Raw genomic sequence first — 21,436 nt, forward strand, 5'->3', positions numbered from 1 at the left:
ACATGTACTGTCCGCCTCTGGGGAACAAGAATATCTCTACAAAATGTCAATCCACCCAATAGGCCTAATTAATAGAGCCACACGTCTAGCATGGCTAAAAACATCTCCTATCATTACCAAATATATTTTCAAGAATATTGTTTATTATTATGCATTTCCATTGGCTTATTGCCAATTGGCTACATCAGAATAGCTGTGAATAATCATCTTGTTTACATTGCTGCCTGGACAAGAAAGACAGACTTTGACTTAATTTGATGAGGCCAAAAGTCTTCCGTGCAGATTCTAATTTACCTTCTCATATTTTACAACTATAATTCTGTCAATTACCCCTCCAAATATTGAAATACATGGAATTAATATAGGCTGCTTTGTATTTTTCATTCAGATTATAAAAACAGCAAGCTAAGCTAATTAAACTCTACATCTCTAGCATTATGTATTACCTCCCTGTATTTAAATTAGGTGGTAACCTCTGGGTCTGAAAAGTGAAGCCAATGTTGAAGTCTCTTAAACTTGCATTCTTACTAATAGCCAGCAGGGGACGACTCCTCTTGTTGCAAAAAGAAGTCTGATTGAATAGAAGTCTATGAGAAAATGACTATACTTCTCACTTGATTTATTACCTCAGCAAACATTGTGAACATGAGTTATGGTCTCAATCGCTAGTTTCAAGTCTTTTTCAATACAGAATGATGTTCATTTAGTAAATGATGGTCCCATTTAGAGTACAATAGACAATGAAGCAGAGTATGCTTTAGGGCGTGCCTACCTTGTGATTAATAGTTGCTACCATGGCGTTGTCTGGTGCTTTCATCTTACAGCTTTAACCCTTTCACGGTGTGTTTTCAGTTCATGAAAGTTAATTGTATTGTTCGGTTGTACTTAGCTCCGCCCTTTTTGTATCACTTCTGGTTGCAGAAAGCCAAGATGACGACGGCTCAAATGCCAAACTCGAGGCTTCACAACGTCAGTCCACACACTAATTAGTGATGTCACAGTGACCACGTCCACTTAGATACAATCTATGATTTAAATATAACATAAAACTCTTGACCATATAATAGTACAAGTTTGTTGAAGCAGACACTTACATATATAGCCGAGATATTTAAGAAACTCTCACCCCAGCTGCATACATTTTGTTTGCTGCTGCCTTACTTTGCTGCATTTTAGCACAGAAAAGGCACAAGAAGAGAAAAAAGCAGCAGCCGATTGAGTCAAGATGGCACCCGGGGTTTATAGACTACGCTGTACTGTGGATGGCTGTGCTTGCTAAGCTGAACTAATGGTTGTGAAGCTGTGAGGCTCAGTGGGCTGCAGGTGGAAGCTGCTCAACACGCTGCAACCTGCTAGCTAAGAGTGTGTGTGTGTGTGTTTGTGTCTGTCTGCCACAGGGATGTGTTGCGAAGTGCACGGTTTCAGACAAAGGTGTGTCTCAGTCTGTTTAGCAAATGAAGATTATGTCTCAAAACGTATGAAAATGTACCCATTGGAACAATTGCTGTTTGGCTTTTATTATTTTGCCGGTATTGGATTTGCGCGATGGCACTCAGTCATGGCAGGCTAATCACTGAGACATGATTGCTTTTTGGAGAATGACTCCTCATTGTTGAGAGCGGCACCGAGCTGCAGGGAGACAATCAGGACAGCACTCTCAGTTACAGTTACAGTCAATTTGGATGGAAAATGCCACAGTCCATAGTTGTTTGTTTAGAAAGAGTTCCCAATGAAGCTATGAGTCACGAGTGAATCATTTCACACAGGAGGAGAGATGACTATGCTCCGGCAGGGTGTAAATACATCCCTCTCCTTCTCTCTGTGCGAGGATAAAAGCTAACTGGAGTGGTATGGGCTCTGACTAGGACTCTGATGACTTCAAAAAGAGGCGTGAGAGGAGGGGACAGACAGACAGAGGTGGATGGATGCCTCACTGGTAAGAAACCACACGCTGGAGGGGGGGGTGGGGTGGGTGTAGAAAGAGAGTGAAAATGTGCATCAGGGTGAGTGAGAGAGAGACAAAGAGACAAACTTAGTGTGATATTGTGGGTATGTGAGAAACATCAAAGACCTGAAACGAAAAAAAGAGCATGAGAGTGGGCGGGGGAGTGGGGGGGGGATAAAAGCGATAAAAATGAAAAGGGCAAAGTGTGAACACCAGCGCGAGAGACGGACAGTGAGGGAAACTGGGATGAAAAAGTCTGAAGTCCAGACTTGAGATGGAGACAGAGACAGAATGAGAGCGGGAGAGAAAGACAGACTGACAGAGTGAGACACACAGAGTTGCCAAAATATATTACAGAGGAGGGAGGTAATGCATGAAATACTCTCCGGAGAAGATGACAAGATTTCTTATTTCTATTTACTCTTGAAAGCTCTTGACGTGCAAATATGACTTTAGCTTTGGCACTGATTTGAGATGAAATATACAAGGGTTGTTTTGGAGAACGGCATTCCTCCAATATTTCATTTTTCTTTGGCAGAATGCTTTAGTGAATGTTATTATTGATTTGAGCAGCAATGCCATTTTTAGAAAAAGTACGTTTTTGCAATTAGGAGAAATTAGGTAGTGTTTTGGTTCATGCTCCACATAATGGATCTGATGTCTATTAAACTATTATTCTTCACAACCAAAATTGTATCTACATTCTAAATTAATGCACCAATACATGTTAAGATGTGTAGCGTACTCACTTCTAAAATACCTCAGTGTTAATGGTCTGGGCAGCACTCTAAAGACTGAAGCCACAACAGGAAGAAAGTACTGTAGACCTGTCGTAAAAAATAAAAAGGAATCACTTTCTATCGGCTCAATGCAACTGGATGTGAACATATTGGGAAGGGATGCAACTGAAAAATGAGAAGCCAATAGGATATCGAGTATCTATAATGAACAGAGACACAATGTCTAATGCATCAAGACATAGAGACGGGCAGGCGAGTGGGAATTTATACATCGTAGACTTTAGTGTGGGGAAGAAACGGACCTTCATCAGAAACAAGCGGGGAGTGCATTAGAAGTAGAGACGACATGGACGCAGTTGAGATTCAGATGATCCTATAAACAAGGACACATAGATGTATGCACAGAAACAAACCCAGTGTGTGTTAAACACGGAGAAATACAGCAAATAAAACGGCCTCTGTCTGTCTCCTCGACATGTTACCCCTCTCTGTTTCCCTTTAGTCCTAATGGAGCATCTCTGTCCTCATTTAGACCATCAAACTGGATTCATTATTCACAACTCTGGCCTGGGCACTCCTGTAATCTTTTGCTAAATGTTGAGCGGGAAGTAAATGACCGGACGGATGCGAGGCCTGAGTCAGCCTCTATCTTAATGCCCAGGCTTCCTTAGACCCTTATATAACCCTAACAGACAGGACTAAAGACTCCAGCTGTGGCAGCCTACACAGTTGGGAGAGCTTAGAACAAAACAGACCTGGTATCTTTTCACTGTCTCCACAGAGCAGCCCAAACCATCACCCAGTGAAGTCCGCTATTCAATATTTTACCACCTCACTGAAGATGAACAATGTCAAGATTGATGATTTGATGTATTGCACTTTGTCTGCTACAGCTTTGTTCATATGCAGCTATGATTTAGCATTTAGTGCCAACGCAGGAAGTACTGTGCCATTTTGAGTTCAATGGCCAAATAAAGTCTATTACTTTGAGATTGGAGATCCAGGTTTGGGTCCTGTCTTATACTAGAGGTAAATATTGAATTTTGTCATGTTTAACCATGATCATTCAGTAACCTCGGCCTAAAACTAACCATACTTTAAAGGAATAGTACCTTTTTTAGAAATATGCATATTCACTTTCTTTCTGTGAGTTTGATGAGAAGATTGATACCACTCTCATATCTGTACCTTCACTATGAAGCTGGAGCCAGCAGCCAGTTGGCCTATAAAGCCTGGAAACAAAATCTGCCAAGCAGCATTTCTGAAGCTCACTAATTAACACATTATACCTAATTTATTCAATCCGTACAAACACGTATAACGTGTTAATTAGAGAGCTTTGAAGGTAGCTGGGCAGAACAGACAGACTTTTATATCTTGAAAGTGAATAAACATATTTCTTATAGGCATGTTCCTTTTATAGCACAATTCATCCACATCAGCAATTCAAAGTGATTTCCAAGAGAGCAGATAAAGGAATCACAGAAAAATAACAGTACAAATAAAACAATTAGTAGAACACATGAAATTAAAAGATTAAAAAGGAAGAGTGCATTACATTAGCTAACAAAACATAGACGGTAGAGTGCATTCAATCAGTTGGGGTTTAAGTCTTGGAAGTGTGCTCCAGAGACAAGCAGCATAGCAGCTAAGAGCTGCGTCACCGTGTTTAAGTTCTGACAGTATACGTATTACCAGCACATTTCTCTCCACTGCTTTAAAGTCAATTCTTTGACGCCAGTCTAAGGACTTAAGCATCAGAGTAAGGTTGTCAATTTTTTTTGTTTTGAGCTCTAGCAGTTGCATTTTGTACAAGCTGAAGCTGTCTGATGGTCTTGTTAGGAAGGCCTGTCGTCAACCCTGCTGATAATAAAAGCCTGAATGAGTTTTTTCGAAATCGTGTTTTGACATGAAGCCTCCGAGTTTGGCTTTGTTTTTGAGATAGTAAAAAGCTGATTTAGTTATTGCTTCCACATGGTTTTTAAAATGGGGTTTGTTTACTCCTGAGAAAATACTCTGTACTGTCAGGTAAAAAAAAACACAAAGTTTGATTGTATCTGGGCCACTTTTCTTGATATCTAACCATGTTTAGACCCTGATGATTGATGTTTAGATTCTGAACTGCTTTTCCAGAGTTTGATTGTCTATCATACTCAATTCTTGAGTTCCCCTCGCTTTGCTGCCAGTAATTCCAAATGTTGAGTTGTTAGTATTTCCATCTGCCTAGGAGGTTATGTTTTCGGTTCAGTTTGTTTACTCGTCGACAGGATTATGGAAAACTATGGGCCCAATTTTCATGACACGTGGTGCAATGGTGTAGCATGGGCGAAGGAACCAATTACATTTTGGAGCAGATCGGAATTACGGACAGATAAACAAATTATTTTTTCACTTTTGTTAACATTGCAGGATTAGGAATGGCCTTAGTTAAGACAATATATTCTGTCTGATTTCATCAATATTACCTTTGAAAAACACGCAAACTCATTGCCAACCGTGAAGGGGGCTAGTTAAATTCTCAACAGTTGCAATCTTTCAGTTTGATGTTGTTTCCATGGTACGTTCTGTTTGTTCGTGACTGTCTTAACTTTTACTGGAGCAAAGTCATCCATAATATTTACCGTTTTTAAATTAAAATGAGTCAGCAAATCATCTCCAGAGCCTGACAGTTGACTTGAGGTCCTTGAAGGTGCATGCTCAAAGGGAGCACTCGTGCGATCAGTTATGGCTCTCAGTGCTCTGAGTGTGTGGGAACATAGACACATCATAGAAAAAAAATGAAATGGTCCTTGACGGGTGTACATGCTGTGTTAGGCTAAAGGTATCAAGTCGTGCATTTTGCTCCTCAGTGTACCTGTTCTTCGGATTGTCCACCTGCAAGTTGAAATCCCTTGATATGATAAGACAATCAAAGTCTGTGCCAAAAACTTTAGCTAAGTGTTTGAGAGGCCTGTAAATAGTTACAATCAAAATACCAGGAGAACACTTAGTGAGGTATTGAACTGATATAAAGTCACCAAATTGACCAAAAGGATTGAATTGAAAAGGATTGTTGCTATTCCCTCTCCGCCCCTGTCTGTACTGGCAGCACTCATAAAAGTGAATTTAGAGGAGCTGGGTCGTAGTAGCGTTTGCTGGATGCAACCACGTCAGTTTAGAGTAAGAAGATGACGTTTTTGTTTTAAGATCATTAATTAAAAATGACTTGTTCAGAAGAACTCTAATGTTCAGAAGGGATAGCTTAACAGTAACTGTAGAGGGTTCAACAGATTCATGTTTATATGAAATGTACTCTAAGTTAGAAAAGTTCACAACTGTTCCTCTAAAACATTCTTATTGGTTTGCTTATTGACTAGGACAGGTGTAGTTGAGTATGTGAGCGCACAGTGCGCACAGACTTGAACGGAGACTTTTTATAAATAGACGCGTCGGCGAGACTTATTGTGTCTGTATAGTAGCTCTCGGAGTTGTCTGTGAGCCTCTGCGGGGAGTTTCTTCGTCTCTGTGAGAGTTGGTGTAATAGTCTTTGATAGTTAATATCATTGTTTGAGTGGCTTGAGAAATGGTGATAATTAGGACCTGTGGTTTGTCATGAGGTGGGGGCCATGCATGAGTGTAATACTAGTATGATGTTCATGGATAACGTGAACTAGCTGGACAGGTGCCAGTTCTCCTCCTGGGTATATGAGGAATAGCTGCCCACTGCTCCTAATACTAGGATGGGTTAAATGCAAAGATTTAATTTCACTGCGTATGCTACGCTGTGTACATGTGTGACAATAAAAGTCGATTTGATTTGATTTGAGGGTAGTGTGGAGATTAGCTTATGCTGGTGTGGGATGTACGCGCAACCAAACCAACTCCGTAAGCAAAGCACAGACAAGCTCTTATTACAACACATGATTCTCTGCCCAGGACGCATTACCCCACTATATCTTTATAGATTAATGCTCTAAAATAAATGCTTTGAGTTTCAAATTTAGCACCTTTAAAGAGTTCATTACAGGATTACAAAAGAAAGCTACAGTTTGACAGTAAATTCTGTATGTTTTACAGGATTTTAATGTTTTGTCTGCTAAAACATAATTAAAGTAGAATTCCATTTCCCCAAAAAACTGTATGAGAACAATTGCCACTTTAATGGCTCTGGCTTCCAGCCCGAGATAGTATATAGATCCAAACAAAGCTTGCTAATTGACAATGGCCACTAATATTGACTAATTGCTAAGCTAAGAAAGAGTACTTATGATTATTCAGATGTGGTAAGTGATAGAGTAACTCTGCCACCTTCTCTGTCTGCCTTTTTTTTCTGTTTATTTTGTCACTTCATATTATCTCTTTGAAGACTAAAAAGTAGGACAGAGGAGAATGAACGACTCACAGGAAATGGACTGTAAGCATTCTCAAATTGTTTATCAAGAAAGCCTCCAGTCAATTATGCTGTTTGTGTACTGTATATAATGTTATAGGTTACATTGTGACAAGACGCAGCAAAGGTGGATTATCATAGCCCCCGTAGTATGATGCCAGCTCCTCTAATTGGCATTTAGGTATTGACGTCAGCTAAAACAGGAAAAATGGGTTAGCTTAAAACACACAAAAGCCATAAATGCCAATTTTATATCCGACAGTGTCTGCCAAACCCCCACACTCAACTGTGTATGCAAAAACGAACATGGATGTTTTCACACACAGGAAGAGAAATCGCCTGGCTGGCAAGCTGACTACAAAGAGCCCTACTTCACACACAAAGATTTCTCTCTGATCTGGCAATTATAGATCATTCCACCTCACCACCCTCCTCTCTCCCTCTTTCTCTCGGTCTTCCTGATCTTCTGATTGCAGATTGAGGGAGACAGGCAGTACAAGAACCCTTCAATCTGGCTCTCAACTGAGAAAAAAATGTATTCAGTTCTCTCCGCTTCATGACTCACAAACAATGTAGGATGGTTGGGAATTTGTATTGATAACAGTGCAGACAGATATCGGTCATGTTTAACAGATGCAGATTAGGCTTGGGTTGAGAAATGCTTTCCAATGACGGGATCTCTGCTGAATTTGTAGTAGTCTAAACCAAGACTGGTGTATTAATAATGGCTGCAGTTCTGCATTACCTAACACTCCTGTATTACTGCTGCGTTGCAGTGATGTAGAGGGAGAAGAGGGAAAGTCTTGTTCCTGCAAAATAATCTCTTGTACACAGCCACTTAATCAATTGATAAAATCAATATTATGCACTAATACCTTTGCCCTGTTTGTTATTTGTTCGTTCATTACTTCATTCCTGAGTCACGCTGAGAGGATATGGTTCAAATCTCACGGTGCGGCATCAACACGCTTTTCACTGTCCTGTAGCTGAAAACGCAGAGAGAATGCTAATGTTGTGAGAAGAAAAGCTTGGAAAGAAATGTTGATAATCTTTTTGACTTGACCATTGACCATAATTATTCTCTCTGGCCTAATTATTCCGGTTGCACTATAGTTGCATGCAAAAGCTATTTCTGGCTGACAGCAGTCTAGAAGAAGAAGAAGACTTTTTTTGGTAATTGCTCCACAAACTGATGTCATGACATGTAATAGTATTTGTTCTAATGACATGAAATCAATTTGGTGACTATGTTGAATGATGATGATTTGAAGCATATATTCATCAGTGACTCGCAAATTTTTCTAATGTATGTAAAGAAACTACCGGTAAAAACATGTTTATAGCTTTACGTCTACTATCAGGTCAAACAGCTACTTGAACGGTTGAACTTGACATAAAAGTCCCAATAAATATACTTTATTTTGGATTGTTCTGTTATCTGACATTTGTTTGGGCATATTACCTACAGTTAGCTTGTTAACATACTGTAAAGTGGTGCGAGAACAATACAAACCGCAGACTCATACACTCTTTACACATCATCGTTATCTGCAGAAAAGACCAGGGACCAATTACTTCAAAGATGCACCGTATTGACATTTATGTAAACAGAAATTAAAACAGTATACTCTCCCATATGAACTGAAGACAACAATAACAGTGTGACATATATTGCATGCGCTCATTGTGAAGAAACAGAACAGAAAAAGTAAATACATATAGAATGAATGGCTCTAGAAGCCCAACTGGCTGCTAGAATAACAATTACTGGGTAAGAAATGTCCGTCAGCAGCTCAGATGTAATTAAGAGTGGGCTGTCACATACTACACCACAGAGGAAGAACAGTAGTTACGTTATACTGCAAAAAAATAAATTTGTTCATTTTATCTTATATGACGTCCTAAAAATCTAATTTTTCTAGAAAAATTAGGAATATTGTAGCATTTGGATCGATAACTTAATACATTTCAAGCCAAATGACTGGAGAAGAAACGTTTTTGTTGCACTGAAAAGCTCTGCTAATTCGTCTGGGGTGGGAGAAGCAAGAGAATAATTTTCAATCAGGAAATATCTCACATTTTCACTTTCGGAGGATGAAGTGAATGTAGAGAAAACTATACATACTATAGCTATCTATAATTTAACTCTAATCATTCAAATATTACTGTGTTCCTTTTCCTCTTTCTTAACCACTCACTAAATTACAATCAGCGCACAGCATACCTACAAAGACACACACACAGCGCTGGCTGCTCCCTCCCCGTGCTGAGTGGCTAAGAACTTCGCCAGAGCTGTTTTAGGCTCCCATAAAAAATTCAGGACCCTCTCTTAGCAACATTCGCCCTACATACAGCATACACACATGCTCGCAAATGCATCAAAGCATTAATCATGGTGCACACATGTGAGCAGGCATGAAAACACACACACACTCACGCACACACATACTGTACTCTCTGGTACACTTGATGATATACAGAAAGCCTGACATGTTTGATGTGAGAGCAGCAAGACATCACACATGCTTTTATATGGTAAGTAATGATCTAAACCCTCAGACATGCACTGCATATCCACTGAATCCATTGCACTGAACATTTTATTGGCTTTTCTTGATAAAACAGGAGGAGTTCGGACATATCACTTGTAGTTAGGGTCACCAGCGACTGTTGTCAATAAAATCAGTTTATCACAATGCCAGCTGTGTGTGTGTACGTTTGTTTCGCCAAATGCGTCTGTTTAAATGCTGCGTGTGTACTTGTGCATTTGCATATTTGATAAATCTCGGGTATGTGCGTTAAAGCAAGGTGCCTGTGTGCATCCTTGAGGAAAACAGACATCTCTGCTCAAATCTCCACAGCAAGCAGGTCAACACCTCAGCTCACGCATCTATTTTCATCAAGGCGTTAACGACAGGAGCGGAGGGATGGATGGGCCCGAGAGAAAAAAAAAGGACTGAGAGAGTTCAAGGATGTAGTCATGCTCCCAGTGGAAAGACTATCAAACCAGAATCTGCAGTCCTTAACAATCAAGCTCCCTCTGCTCACATTACGTAATCCTTCCACTACTATAGAGGTCTACAGGGATGACGTATGTTTGTAGGCCAACACCGGAAGTTAGCATTGCACTGCATACACTGATTCCCTCGACCAAAAGCCAATGGGATTTTTCAATTGGATTTTAGATTATTGCAAAAAAATAAGCTCCGTGGCAAACAAACGTTTTTGATGCTAACACGTTTTCTTCAGCAACATCTTCACGAATGAACACCACTCATGACTTTTGAAGCGTGAATCCAATCGGCAGAAGTAAAAAGCTAACGTTAGGCTGTAAACAAACTACTCCACGGTTGCATGAGCGTGAGTATAAACACAACGAGGCTGCAAAGGCGGGCTAGTCGGCGTGATGACGTTTTGTAGTCTCATTTAGCCACTTGTAAGCAACCGGCTTTTTTGACATTCATAAAACCTTCAAGATTCACGTGAGGGGTATTTACTGATGTATTTTATATCGTAGAACAAAACATTAAAATATCTTACACTTGTCTTAACCACATACCTTATTTTAGTCATCTAAACTAAAAAATATTTAAAGAAAAACATTGATTCAAGATGAGGGAACCAGCAGTGCACAAATGCAAACTCATTTACTGGTTTTAGGACTCATTCCTACAGGACTCTATGCACTAGTAGCACGTTTTCAACTATCGAGTAGATGTGCTTAATATCACCATTTTATAAAAGCATTTACTCTGTGTATTCATGATATTCCTGCACAAGATGTCTGAACAGCAAAACAGAACATGAAAGCATGGTTTCCACTTGAGATTTGAGCTCGTTTAGCGAGGCCGTCAGTGTGGGTTGCAACACCTCTGCCAAGTCATCTCCATCTGAAAAGCATTTGGGGCACCTGTTCATCCTGGCCGTATCCACACGTCTCCAGACAGCGCTCTTCCAATTGCAGTTTTGAATTAAACCCACTCCAGAAACACAATTTCATCCTCACCATGTTCTTTCATTCTGCAGTGTATCTAGGTCAGTCGGTGTACAGAGCCAAGCTGCGGCCATGTGTGGTCAAGTGTTGAGAAGTGAAGAACTGGATGATGTCGGAGTGCTTCATGACGAAGATAATAATCTGATCAAGAGAATAAACTGACCCTGAAGTCTGAAATGCTGCCTCCTAATTTTGAAGAAATAAAATAACTCTTCAATGTGGTTCCTGAAGTATAATGCTGCTAAGTCAACACACAAGCTATTGATATTTTTCTCATTTGCATGCTTGGTTCTTCAGATCGTTCATGGCATGATCGAAAAAAGCCGGACTTTCAGATGAATAGCAGAAAACAGGAAGAGACATCACATGTAATCGAATAGGTGGGAAAGACCTCAAGTTAATATTTAATATACAGGATGCGACTAGCTTTCATGCCTTAGCGTATTTTGATACTGTTTCATATTAAAGGGGAGAAGCCCCGTGCAAAAACAGTGTTTTTCATTCACTGGTCAATTTCCTATTTCGGGCTATTTTGCTGCCATAACATGTCTTCTTTGAGACTTGGAAAGAAGACATCCACAATAATCATTTTTCATATATAATATTATATTTAATATTTCTCAAAAGTAATGCAAAAAAATGGCTTACAGTCTTATTCACCTGTAGATTGTTGCAAAATGCATGGAATTTACAGTACATATCGGTTGTTTTCTCAAAATGAATGTTTTTGTCACGCTACATACACCAAACTTTCCAGGTTCATTCCTAACTATATACTGAAGGATTTTATAGAGGGGTTTTGCTCATACATCATTCAAAGTCTGATTTGTATAACATTTGTATTCCTAAAAACACTCATTTGCATATTTAAACATACATTTTCTGAAAACTTGTAACTCATAAAATGTGTAATTGTCCCAATGTAAGAAATCAACTGGAGAAGTGTCATGCCATAATGTATTGGTGTTCCTTTTTCTTTTTCAATTATTCCCCTGGGCTGTCTCCCCTAAAATGATATTTAATAAGAGGTATGGCTTCCTCCAACATTACAAGGGACGACAAAAGCAGTCACATTAATCTATTATCCATTATCCTCATTGTTTGGCTTACTTATCAACAGGCTAGTTTATGGGCCAGTCGTCCTGCATTGGGAAAATGAAAATTGTGACTTAGAAAATAAAAAGAATAACCTTTCTGAAACATTTCTGCTTAGCAGCATTTCCAGCAAATCTTGTCCCACGCTGGCAGTAACATTGCCTAACACGCTGCGAGTGCTATAAAAGACCGCCAAGCTATGATATCATGCTAAGCGTATCCCCTTCCTGGCGTGCAGATGCTGTCACAGATGGAATGGGAGCATTCGCTGAAGGGTGAAGAGAATGAAATGAAGAAATTCACTCAACGCTTGAGTCATCCACAAGTAAGATGAGAAAATGATCACTTCATTGGTGCATCTGAGAGTGAAGTAAAGCATTACATTTCCCGTCAGGCAATGTCCATGCACACACATACAGCTGTTGTTGCTCTGGTGTGATACTGTAGATATTTAATACATTTGCAGAACACCATAAGCTAGAATCCAGCCTCATTTGATTATGGAATAACGACACGTGGGATGAGTGAATTAGGTATTTGATTTTATGTGCAAGACATGTAACACATACCGCGTGGTTCATAAAAGATGTCAGAAAATAAAACGCAAACTATAAGACAATAATTACACCACCAGGGAACAGAAGGCTCTCCTGATGGTAGCAAAAGCAATTTTCAGAATGGTTTATTTGTAGGTTAATCTTAAATTTAGCTATTTTTGTCAAGGGAGACCAAATGAGTGTTCGAGGAGCAGTGCACACACCCTCATATACATATATACTGTATATATATATATACGTATATGGAACTACAACTGGGCCTCAAAGTAAAAAACTGTTATCTTCCCAGCAAATTATTATATTATTAACCCGTTTGATGTTTGGAGCAGTGCTGCATTAAGGTGTCTCAGCAGTGGGCCAGTTCACCCCCCTCCCTTTCTCTAATTCTCTAATGTAGTAATGGATTTAACAGGGAAATGATACACCACTAGCAGTGTAATGTACAATGGTTAAAAAGCCTGTGGCTTCCTTTTGGTTCTATTAATGGCAGTCAGTTAAAAATCCATCCTCCAACATGTTCGCAGTAAAAGCTGATGGTTTAACTGGAAAGTGTGTGTGTGTGCGTGTGTGTGTGTGTGACAGAGAGCATGATCTGAATCTACTTGCATGGTATACATGTTATGAGAAAATAATTGCATGCTCTCATCAAGCACGGCGTAGCAATACAACCCTAAATCAACCGTGTCACAAGAACACTGTCTTGCCATTAGTAATAGCAATTTCCATTGCACAGCTCATCGTTAAGTAAATTGATGAAAGCGAGACACGCTCACACTCTCAGACACACACACACACACACACACACACAAACACACGTGCAGGCTAAAAATAGCAGCGGCCTTACCTTTCTGTACACTATCATGTTGGGGGACTCATCCGCTACCCCGTTGGTCCCCTGCCCACCGCTGTTGGTCTGTGCCATGATCCAGTGAGTAAATCTGCCACAGGAAATGTCAGGTGCTCCTGTTGTGAACAGAATGGATATTTTGGTCCATCAGAAGAACAATGGGGCTTGAACGTGACTTGCCTTGACATTGCCAAGAAGAGAGCAATTTACATAACTTGTGGCCTGGACTCACATTTCAACATATTTTACATTTCCACATGGAACAGATGTGCAGAGCTACATGTGTTCCCATTCACAAGGTCTTGACAAGGACGTTTTTTTAAGCAAGGTATGGTTACTAGTTCAATTTGAATTCCAAATGAATGGGGCAAAAGTTAAACTTAAACAGCAGTGATTGGTACCATGTAGGACTATTATCATTTTCTCTATTACATTCATTGTGCACAAAAAAAAATCATCTTTTACTGTTTGTTGATATCAGAGGATTCAGCTGCAATCCTCGACTCCTACATGGCACCGTGCATCCGCAGATTGCAATGGCAAGATAAGGTGAGGTGAAGACCCTGACCCTGACACAGATAAACACAGTAAAAAAATAACAACAAAACACCGTCCCTGGGGGGGGGGGGAACAATGCAGCTTAGACACATCCATTCGGGTAGAGCAGCCGTAGTCAAAACGTGCAAGACTGCGCGAATGTAACAGATATCGTATGCACGTTACAGCTTCATCATTCTTTCTTCCCCATACGACACCCACACGACATCCTTGGGAGGTATAGTCTGCAACACTAAATAGCCTATAGCACGCAAACAGCGAAGTCATGAAACCTGCTCTTAACATGAGGCCGTCATCCCTACTATGCTGTGTTTTTCTCACCACAAGCCGCTGCCCGTTTCAGCACATTGGACAGCTACCGCAAACCGCCCTCGCCTGTTATCGTACCTCTTCTCAATCACGAATAGCGCGTAAATACACTGGCAACACAGCGACATCGGCCACCGGAGGAGAAGGAGGAGGGGGGGGGGGTTACCTGAAAAAAACGTGCAGCCCGCTGTAGGAGTCCTGAATCCTTGCAGAGGTGGAAACCTGGTCCTTCGCGTTCAGTATGTCAACTGGCAGACATAGGAATGCGAGGATTGTTCATTGGCAGCGTGAAGAGGCAGACATTCGGTGGACACTTGGTGTGGCACAGCTCTCTATCTCTCCTCTCTCCTCCAAGCGATGCTCAGAAGTACGGGCGCGCCACCTCGGAGCGCGAACGCGCATCGATGCATGACCAATCGCGTGTGAGGAATAAATTACATTTGGAGACATGCAGCTAGTTTTCCAAGTCAAAGTGTACCGCTATGCACTGCGGTCATATGCCGGTCCCAAAAGCTATAGGTCAATGTGGAATATTTTCGTACTTGCACTCTTTATCAAAGGTAAAGAGGGGACAAAAGTAAGCACTGATTTTATTTTCCATTCTTTTCTGAACCAACAACGTAAAGGGATATTCAGCAGACAGTCAGTAAGGTGCCAAGCTTTGAAGACACCTTGTATGAACTATTAATATATGAGTGTCTGATTGACAAACGTCACTAGTTAATGCATGATGTCACTCACATTTCAGCAGTCATTTTTTCCTGAATGACCAAGTAATTTACATGTTCCTTATTAGTTCATCGACGCTTTGTGTTGCAACATCAAGTTTCCTTTCTGTTTTTTCAGCAACAAAGTTTCAGTTTTAACTAAAACAATCGGAACATGATAATTAACATAAATACTGAGCCACAGTTGCTGTGCCCAATTAACTATTTTTATTTTAAAAACACCCATAAATAAAATACATGTAGATGAAAAATATAATGAGTGAACAGATCTTGCCAAACATTTTCTTTGTTTTTAACTCGAAATGTAAATCAGTAAGAAACAAAAGTCAGAATCAGGGCTGCATTTTAAGGGATCATCCAGTAATAGTCTTTTTTTTTTCTTACACTATTTCAGCAGAATACTAATCCCAACGAAACCAGATTAGCATTTATTTCAGAAAAAATGAATAGTTGCGTATGCAGAGGAGTTAAAAATAAATTTTTCACCTGCATAGGATAAGGTATTTCAGTCAAATTCAGCACTTGTATTTTACAGCTATTTCTATATGTAACTGACTGCACTGACTGCAAAATGTTAGAAATGAGCTATGAGTTTCTGTGATTCAATGCTGTAGATGTAAATAGATAGATACATAAATAGAAAATCTCTTAATTTGCTGCAATCTGTGACTTTGAGGTATGCAGCAGTCCAGGCGTGAAAGATGACAGATGTGCCCCTCCTCCCTATGTACTGTATGTATTTATCTGTGTGTTTGTTTGTCTTCCACTTTGCTCTCTAGGGACTTTCACCCTCTGCAAGATGAACCTGAACATTCAGTCCATTCATTTCCCCTCTGAGCGGCAACGTCATAATTACAATAATGTACAACCTTAATGGATGAGTTTATAACAGCTTTGTGAAGATAATAGGTTTCAACACCAAGTAGAAAAACATGTTTCCGCCTTGGGGGATAGTGAGTCAACTGATGTCCATATTTCATCTCATCTTTGCATTATTTTCTTGTTATCTTATCAGCTGTTAAGATAATCATCTGTTTATGTGCTGTAGCTTTTCCAAAGTCATTTAATTCATCCATAAAAACATGCAACGAGATGCTGCTTCCATAGTAAACACATTAATCTTAAATCTTAAATTAATTGGGAAATGATTGAGAAAGTTCCTTTTATTCAGCTGAACAACAACATAAATGTTAATTTAGTTCTTAACCATTTTCATTCTGACTTGACTGACAAAATAACTTGTGTCTGATTAGTGATTCAGGATACAAATGCAGCCTGTGTTAGACTGGACAATGAGGAATGCCTGTCTGCTATAGTCTGCAGTTGGTTTAGGTTGTATAGAAGGCAGTGGCTATGTTGTTGCTGACCTTTGCAATCATGAATCTGAGCCAATCACTGTGACATGCAGAATCTCCCAGAGTTCAGTTCTTGGCCCTCTATTATTTAACATACCTTTAGGCCTAGTCCTGTATTCCTGCACATTACTCAAAATTCATGACTACAACTGGAATACAAGACCCAAGGTCAGAGTTAGAAATGTTGTTGTTATAATGGAATCAGATTTGAACCTCAGCAACCACATCAAGACAATAATTGCAACATCTTGCATCAGATCTACAAATAGTAAATATTGGAAGATTCATATCCATTGAAGATTTAGAGAAACTCATTCATGCCTTCATCTTAGCAGGTTGGACTTTAGCAACGGTCGCTTGTTTGGTTTTCCCAACAGATCCCTGCAGACCCTTTCAAGAATCAGGATGCTGCTGCAAGGACCATTCTTAAATATTTACACTGGTTTCCTGTTAATTATATATGATTTTAAAGTGCAGGTGTTGAGGGCCAAAATACATCTCTGATATGTTTGAAGAACCCAGTAGGCCCCATATCTTTAAGAAACAGTTAGCTATAGAAGTGCCTTGAGTCAAAACGAAACACCACGTTGGATTTAGACACTGTACTGCAGACAGAATGAACCAATTTTAGCCATTGTCAAATCTAAACTATGGACGTCCTTATTTTCTTGCGCCTTGGATTGGTTATATTCTCTGCTACCCTTTCATTTCCCTCATTAAATGGGCACATTTATGACCGCTCTGTATTATTACTGCACAGTGTACAGTCACTTTTATTTCTTCTTTTACCAATATTTTGTGTGTTATTTGTTGTCATTCTATTACAATATATTTTAGCATCCATTTCATTATATTTTAACACTGTTGTTTTAGCATCTGTGTTGTTGTCAGTCCTTTCTCTATGTTGGTCAAAATAAAGTATAATAAAGAAACACAAATAAGAATGTCCTCAGTGCTGGTCACATACTAGTACTATATCTTGCATCTATAATATTTTTGTACATATTCTTAAATTTAACATATCTGGGAAATAAAGACTATTCTCCAGTAGTTAGTAGTCCTAAAGGTGCACTGTCAGATTATAATAACTGTTTGGATGTAATGGCCTAGTTTTTGTATTAAAGTTTTGTTCTAAACGGTATTCATTTTAATAAGTTTACTGTTGCTAAATTCTTAACAGAGTGGTTTCCATTGGACGAACTGGGTCCATGTGTTTTGGCAAACTTGGCTAAAAAAACTCAAATCCCCACAATGCACCGCTCCATACTTCATTGTCGAACAAAAACGCGGAAACAAAAGAAATAACCAGTTTGTCACAACAAATAAGACCGGTTAGGCATAAAGTGAGCGTAGCTGTAGCTGACAGCTGTCAAAGTTAACACTGTAGCTTCGCTTAATCTATCTGAAGGACTTGCCATGGCTCTAAAAAGAATAAAGAAAGTAAGTATCCGTCTGATTTTCCTTAATGTACAGAAAATGTTGGGGCGATGCGGGGAAACGACGCTATAGCGTTAGCCAGTCAACCAGCTAACGTTAGCTTAATAGCATCTGTATGCTAACCTAACGTACCAACAGTCGTGAAAGCTTTAACGAGAGGTAGCGTTACGGGTTTCACTACCAGCAAGTCCGATATCTATGTCACTGCCGAAGACACTACCCAGAAGCCAGTTAGCTAACATTAAGTTAAGCAGTATAACTTAAACGAGCTAACTTCCAGCTAACTACGAGCTAAATTTGGCCTAGCAAACTAGCAGTGTCAACGCCCTGTACGTTTGTGTTGTTGGCTACTTTTCAATATGATTTAATTACCCGACATTTTAGTTAGCTAGCTGTTCGCTAACGTTCGTTAGTCACAGACTGTGAGCTTTTTTGTTCTTTAAAGCAATGCACGGTCGTTACAGTGCTACGGAAGCTGTCAAACTCTTTAATTGTTGTTTTGTTCATTTGTACAGGAGTTACAAGACTTGGGGAAGGACCCTCCAGCTTCATGTTCAGCTGGACCCGTAGGGGATGACTGTAAGTATAAGAATATATTAACCTGCCATTTTCTCAAGTGTAATGCTGTAATCTGCCACTGTCATTCTTGTTTGTACTGTGGGGACTGTGTTGCAGTATTACTGATTTGTGGGTATAAAGCCTTGGTACTAAAAAATATTCACACAGATTGTGTTGTCATCTTTGTTTTCTTTTAGTGTTTCACTGGCAAGCTACCATCACGGGACCGGTGAGCTGTTTCTGGATTAGTTTCCTAAATTTTATTTAAAAACCAAGCTTCTTCTGGATCTTTAGACAATAGTGTTTTATGTTGACTTTACAACCCTTTCTGTTCTGTATTGAAAGCACAGACTGGCACACTCTATCCCAGTGTTAGTCTCTAACGCTCGTGGCGTTTCTTAGACAATAGGAAAAAGGGGAAATACCATAATGCCATACTTTAAACATGGGAAAATAGTATTTTTTTTCCCACACAGTACTAGGCATAATTTAACATATATTTTCCTCTTCTTTTTAGAATGACAGCCCGTATCATGGAGGAGTGTTCTTCCTTTCTGTCCATTTCCCCACCGACTATCCCTTTAAACCACCAAAGGTAAGATTGTTAAATTTAGAGATTTAGTAGCTCAAAACTACATCACCTCAGAAGGGAATTTGATCTATTAATGCTTTGTTTGTTGTTTTCATAGCTTTCCTTTACAACGAAAATTTACCACCCAAACATCAACAGCAATGGTAGCATCTGCCTTGACATCTTGAGGTCGCAGTGGTCACCTGCTCTTACAGTATCAAAAGGTAACTAATATCTTCCTTTCCTCATGTAAAGGTCAGGAATATCACAATAATGTCAAAGTTGCGCTGTGATTTAGTGCCATATATGTTGAAGCCTAGTAGTTGTATCAACATCTCTATGAAGTCAGCAATTGAATGTAAAATAACATAAAGAAAGTTCAATTAAATAATATCTCAACTATATAAATAGTCAGTTTTCAAATTGAACTGGATTAATTATAAATAATACTCTAATAATATCAATGTTCATCTCATTTAAAGTACAATATGGGTAAATAAAGTACTTCAATTTAGAAAAAACAATTTAACTGAATTGTCTTCACCCTGCAGCTTTAAATTCAGTTAATTCAGGTGTGACGTGATGTCAACCAAAACAGCCATGATATTCATATTCTGCTCCTCTTCTATAAAGAGAAATAATTGTTTGCAGGGACTTTATCTGTGGTTATTGAAACCACTTGTTTCAGCTCTATTCCTCTTCCCCATCAGTGTTGGGAAGTGAATGAAGGTGTTAGTGATCTGATGGATCGATCATATTGGGCTCCTAGATTTTGGATCTATAACCGATTTGACGCTTTGAGAATAGTGTGATTGCGTGTTTTGTAGATATGTGATGAAAATAATGACTAAAAATACACTTTTTTTCAAGAAACTAAACTAACAGAATTTTGATATAAAGGTGCATGAAATCAAAGCTTCACCATTTGTATTTAAATTGGTTTATGGAGAATTAATTAAGAAGTTGGAAGTCCTTTTTAATCTAATTGAAACATGTGTGCATACTAATTTTTGGTCTTTTTCTTCCAGTTTTATTATCCATATGCTCCTTGCTATGTGACCCAAATCCAGATGATCCACTAGTCCCAGACATTGCGCACATCTACAAATCAGACCGACCGAGGTGAGTACAAAAGCCAACGCGTTTGTAATTTGGAAATACTTTCATCAGTCAACTAATCTTGAGAAACTCAATCTACTTCTTTTTTCTCTTTTAGGTACAACCAAGTAGCCAAAGAATGGACTGAGAGGTATGCGATGTGAGGAACTGGAATTTCAGCAACAATGACGCATCCCTGAACACCTCAAAATATGACAGTACTGTTTCAACTGCTCATCCACACTGGTTCTAGTTGTGGTGTTTTATTCGCTTGAAGCACTTTCTCTACTTGGACTTTACTTGACTTAACTGTTTTTACTGTTTCTCTTTTTTTGCCCCTTTAAATTTGCATCATTATTATAAGTTGTTGTTGCGGTGGTGAGATGGCCTGATTATACTTTTCTTTTAAGAGATTTATATTGTACCAGACCTTACTGGATTTATTTTTCATTATTTTGCATTAAAGACATTAATCGATCAGTGAGTTGCAACTTGTTTCTTGTCAATACACATGAGTAAACTGAAACTGTGGCCCTTCTTGTTGTGGCATAAAGTGTTTGATTCAGTGTACAGTATATTTCTATCATCCACAAATCAGTCTGCCCCTTGTTCTACTATTCACATGGCCACTAGGTGGTAGCCTTTACTGTTTACTGCCTTTTACATCAGGAAGTTTCTCTCCTGGACAACTTAATATTCATATTTGTCTTTCATTTAATTCAGGCCCATTTGCTAAGGGTTATTCATGTGGATAGTGGCTATTATAGTACCTCACTTTAGCAATTCAAATTAGACCATCCATTATCATCTGGTTTCCACTGGTGAGGCTGGTGTACACACAGTAATTGAGCAGCTTATGATCCTATTGATGTGTCTACAATACAGTGCAAACATGCTGATATTAATGTAAATACGGGCATACACATTTCATTTCTGCAGTGCTTTTGTTGATGTGACTTAATCAGACTACTAGGTTTTGTGGGGACTTGTCCTAGTAGAACACAAATGTGGTCCTCACCTTTTCGGAGATTCCTGATAATGTTAATAAAACATTTAGGTGACTGCATTATCATTGATGGATTTATTTGCACGTCCAAATGTGCTAGAAGTGGACTGAGAGAGCCTTGGTAGCGCAGCACTGTGGTTACTTTGCTTTCTAATGAAAGCTCCAGCTGTCCAGATAGTCTGGAGGCCGACATGAATAGGAAGTGCGACTCACATGAGTTTTATTTACATATGAAGAATAACGATGATGGTAGAACATCACGAGCCCCT

General features: G+C 39.2%; 2 protein-coding genes across 2 annotated transcripts in view; one reads left to right on the top strand and one right to left on the bottom strand.

Annotated features, from left to right (window-relative positions):
* Window positions 1–14,768, bottom strand: part of rgs7a (regulator of G protein signaling 7a) — a 52,141-nt gene extending 37,373 nt beyond the window's left edge. Inside the window, exons 1-2 of the mRNA XM_031838973.1 lie at window positions 14,581–14,768; window positions 13,545–13,663 (exon numbers count right to left, since the gene is read on the bottom strand). Of these exons, the coding sequence (XP_031694833.1) occupies window positions 13,545–13,622 (78 nt within the window). The 5' untranslated portion in view covers window positions 13,623–13,663; window positions 14,581–14,768. The remainder of the gene's footprint in view (window positions 1–13,544; window positions 13,664–14,580) is intronic.
* A 3,012-nt stretch (window positions 14,769–17,780) lies between these two features.
* LOC116399559 (ubiquitin-conjugating enzyme E2 2-like) lies at window positions 17,781–20,645 on the top strand. The gene is made up of 7 exons (XM_031876791.1): window positions 17,781–17,937; window positions 18,450–18,513; window positions 18,690–18,721; window positions 19,010–19,087; window positions 19,182–19,287; window positions 20,092–20,185; window positions 20,280–20,645. The coding sequence occupies exons 1-7, from the start codon at window positions 17,914–17,916 to the stop codon at window positions 20,323–20,325; spliced, it is 444 nt and encodes a 147-aa protein (XP_031732651.1). The 5' UTR covers window positions 17,781–17,913; the 3' UTR covers window positions 20,326–20,645.
* Window positions 20,646–21,436: the final 791 nt, after the last annotated feature.

The sequence above is a fragment of the Anarrhichthys ocellatus genome, unplaced genomic scaffold (assembly GCF_004355925.1).
Source record: "Anarrhichthys ocellatus isolate YVR2014 unplaced genomic scaffold, GSC_Weel_1.0 scaffold3, whole genome shotgun sequence".
Classification (NCBI taxonomy): Eukaryota; Metazoa; Chordata; class Actinopteri; order Perciformes; family Anarhichadidae; genus Anarrhichthys; species Anarrhichthys ocellatus.

What these genes read in the sequence shown, in the direction of transcription:
- LOC116399559 (XM_031876791.1), top strand. Translation starts at nt 17,914, where the DNA reads ATGGCTCTAAAAAGAATAAAGAAA. An exon ending in CTCTAAAAAGAATAAAGAAA is followed by an intron (nt 17,938 to 18,449) that starts GTAAGTATCCGT and finishes TCATTTGTACAG; the next exon opens with GAGTTACAAGACTTGGGGAA. An exon ending in TGCTCTTACAGTATCAAAAG is followed by an intron (nt 19,288 to 20,091) that starts GTAACTAATATC and finishes TTTTTCTTCCAG; the next exon opens with TTTTATTATCCATATGCTCC.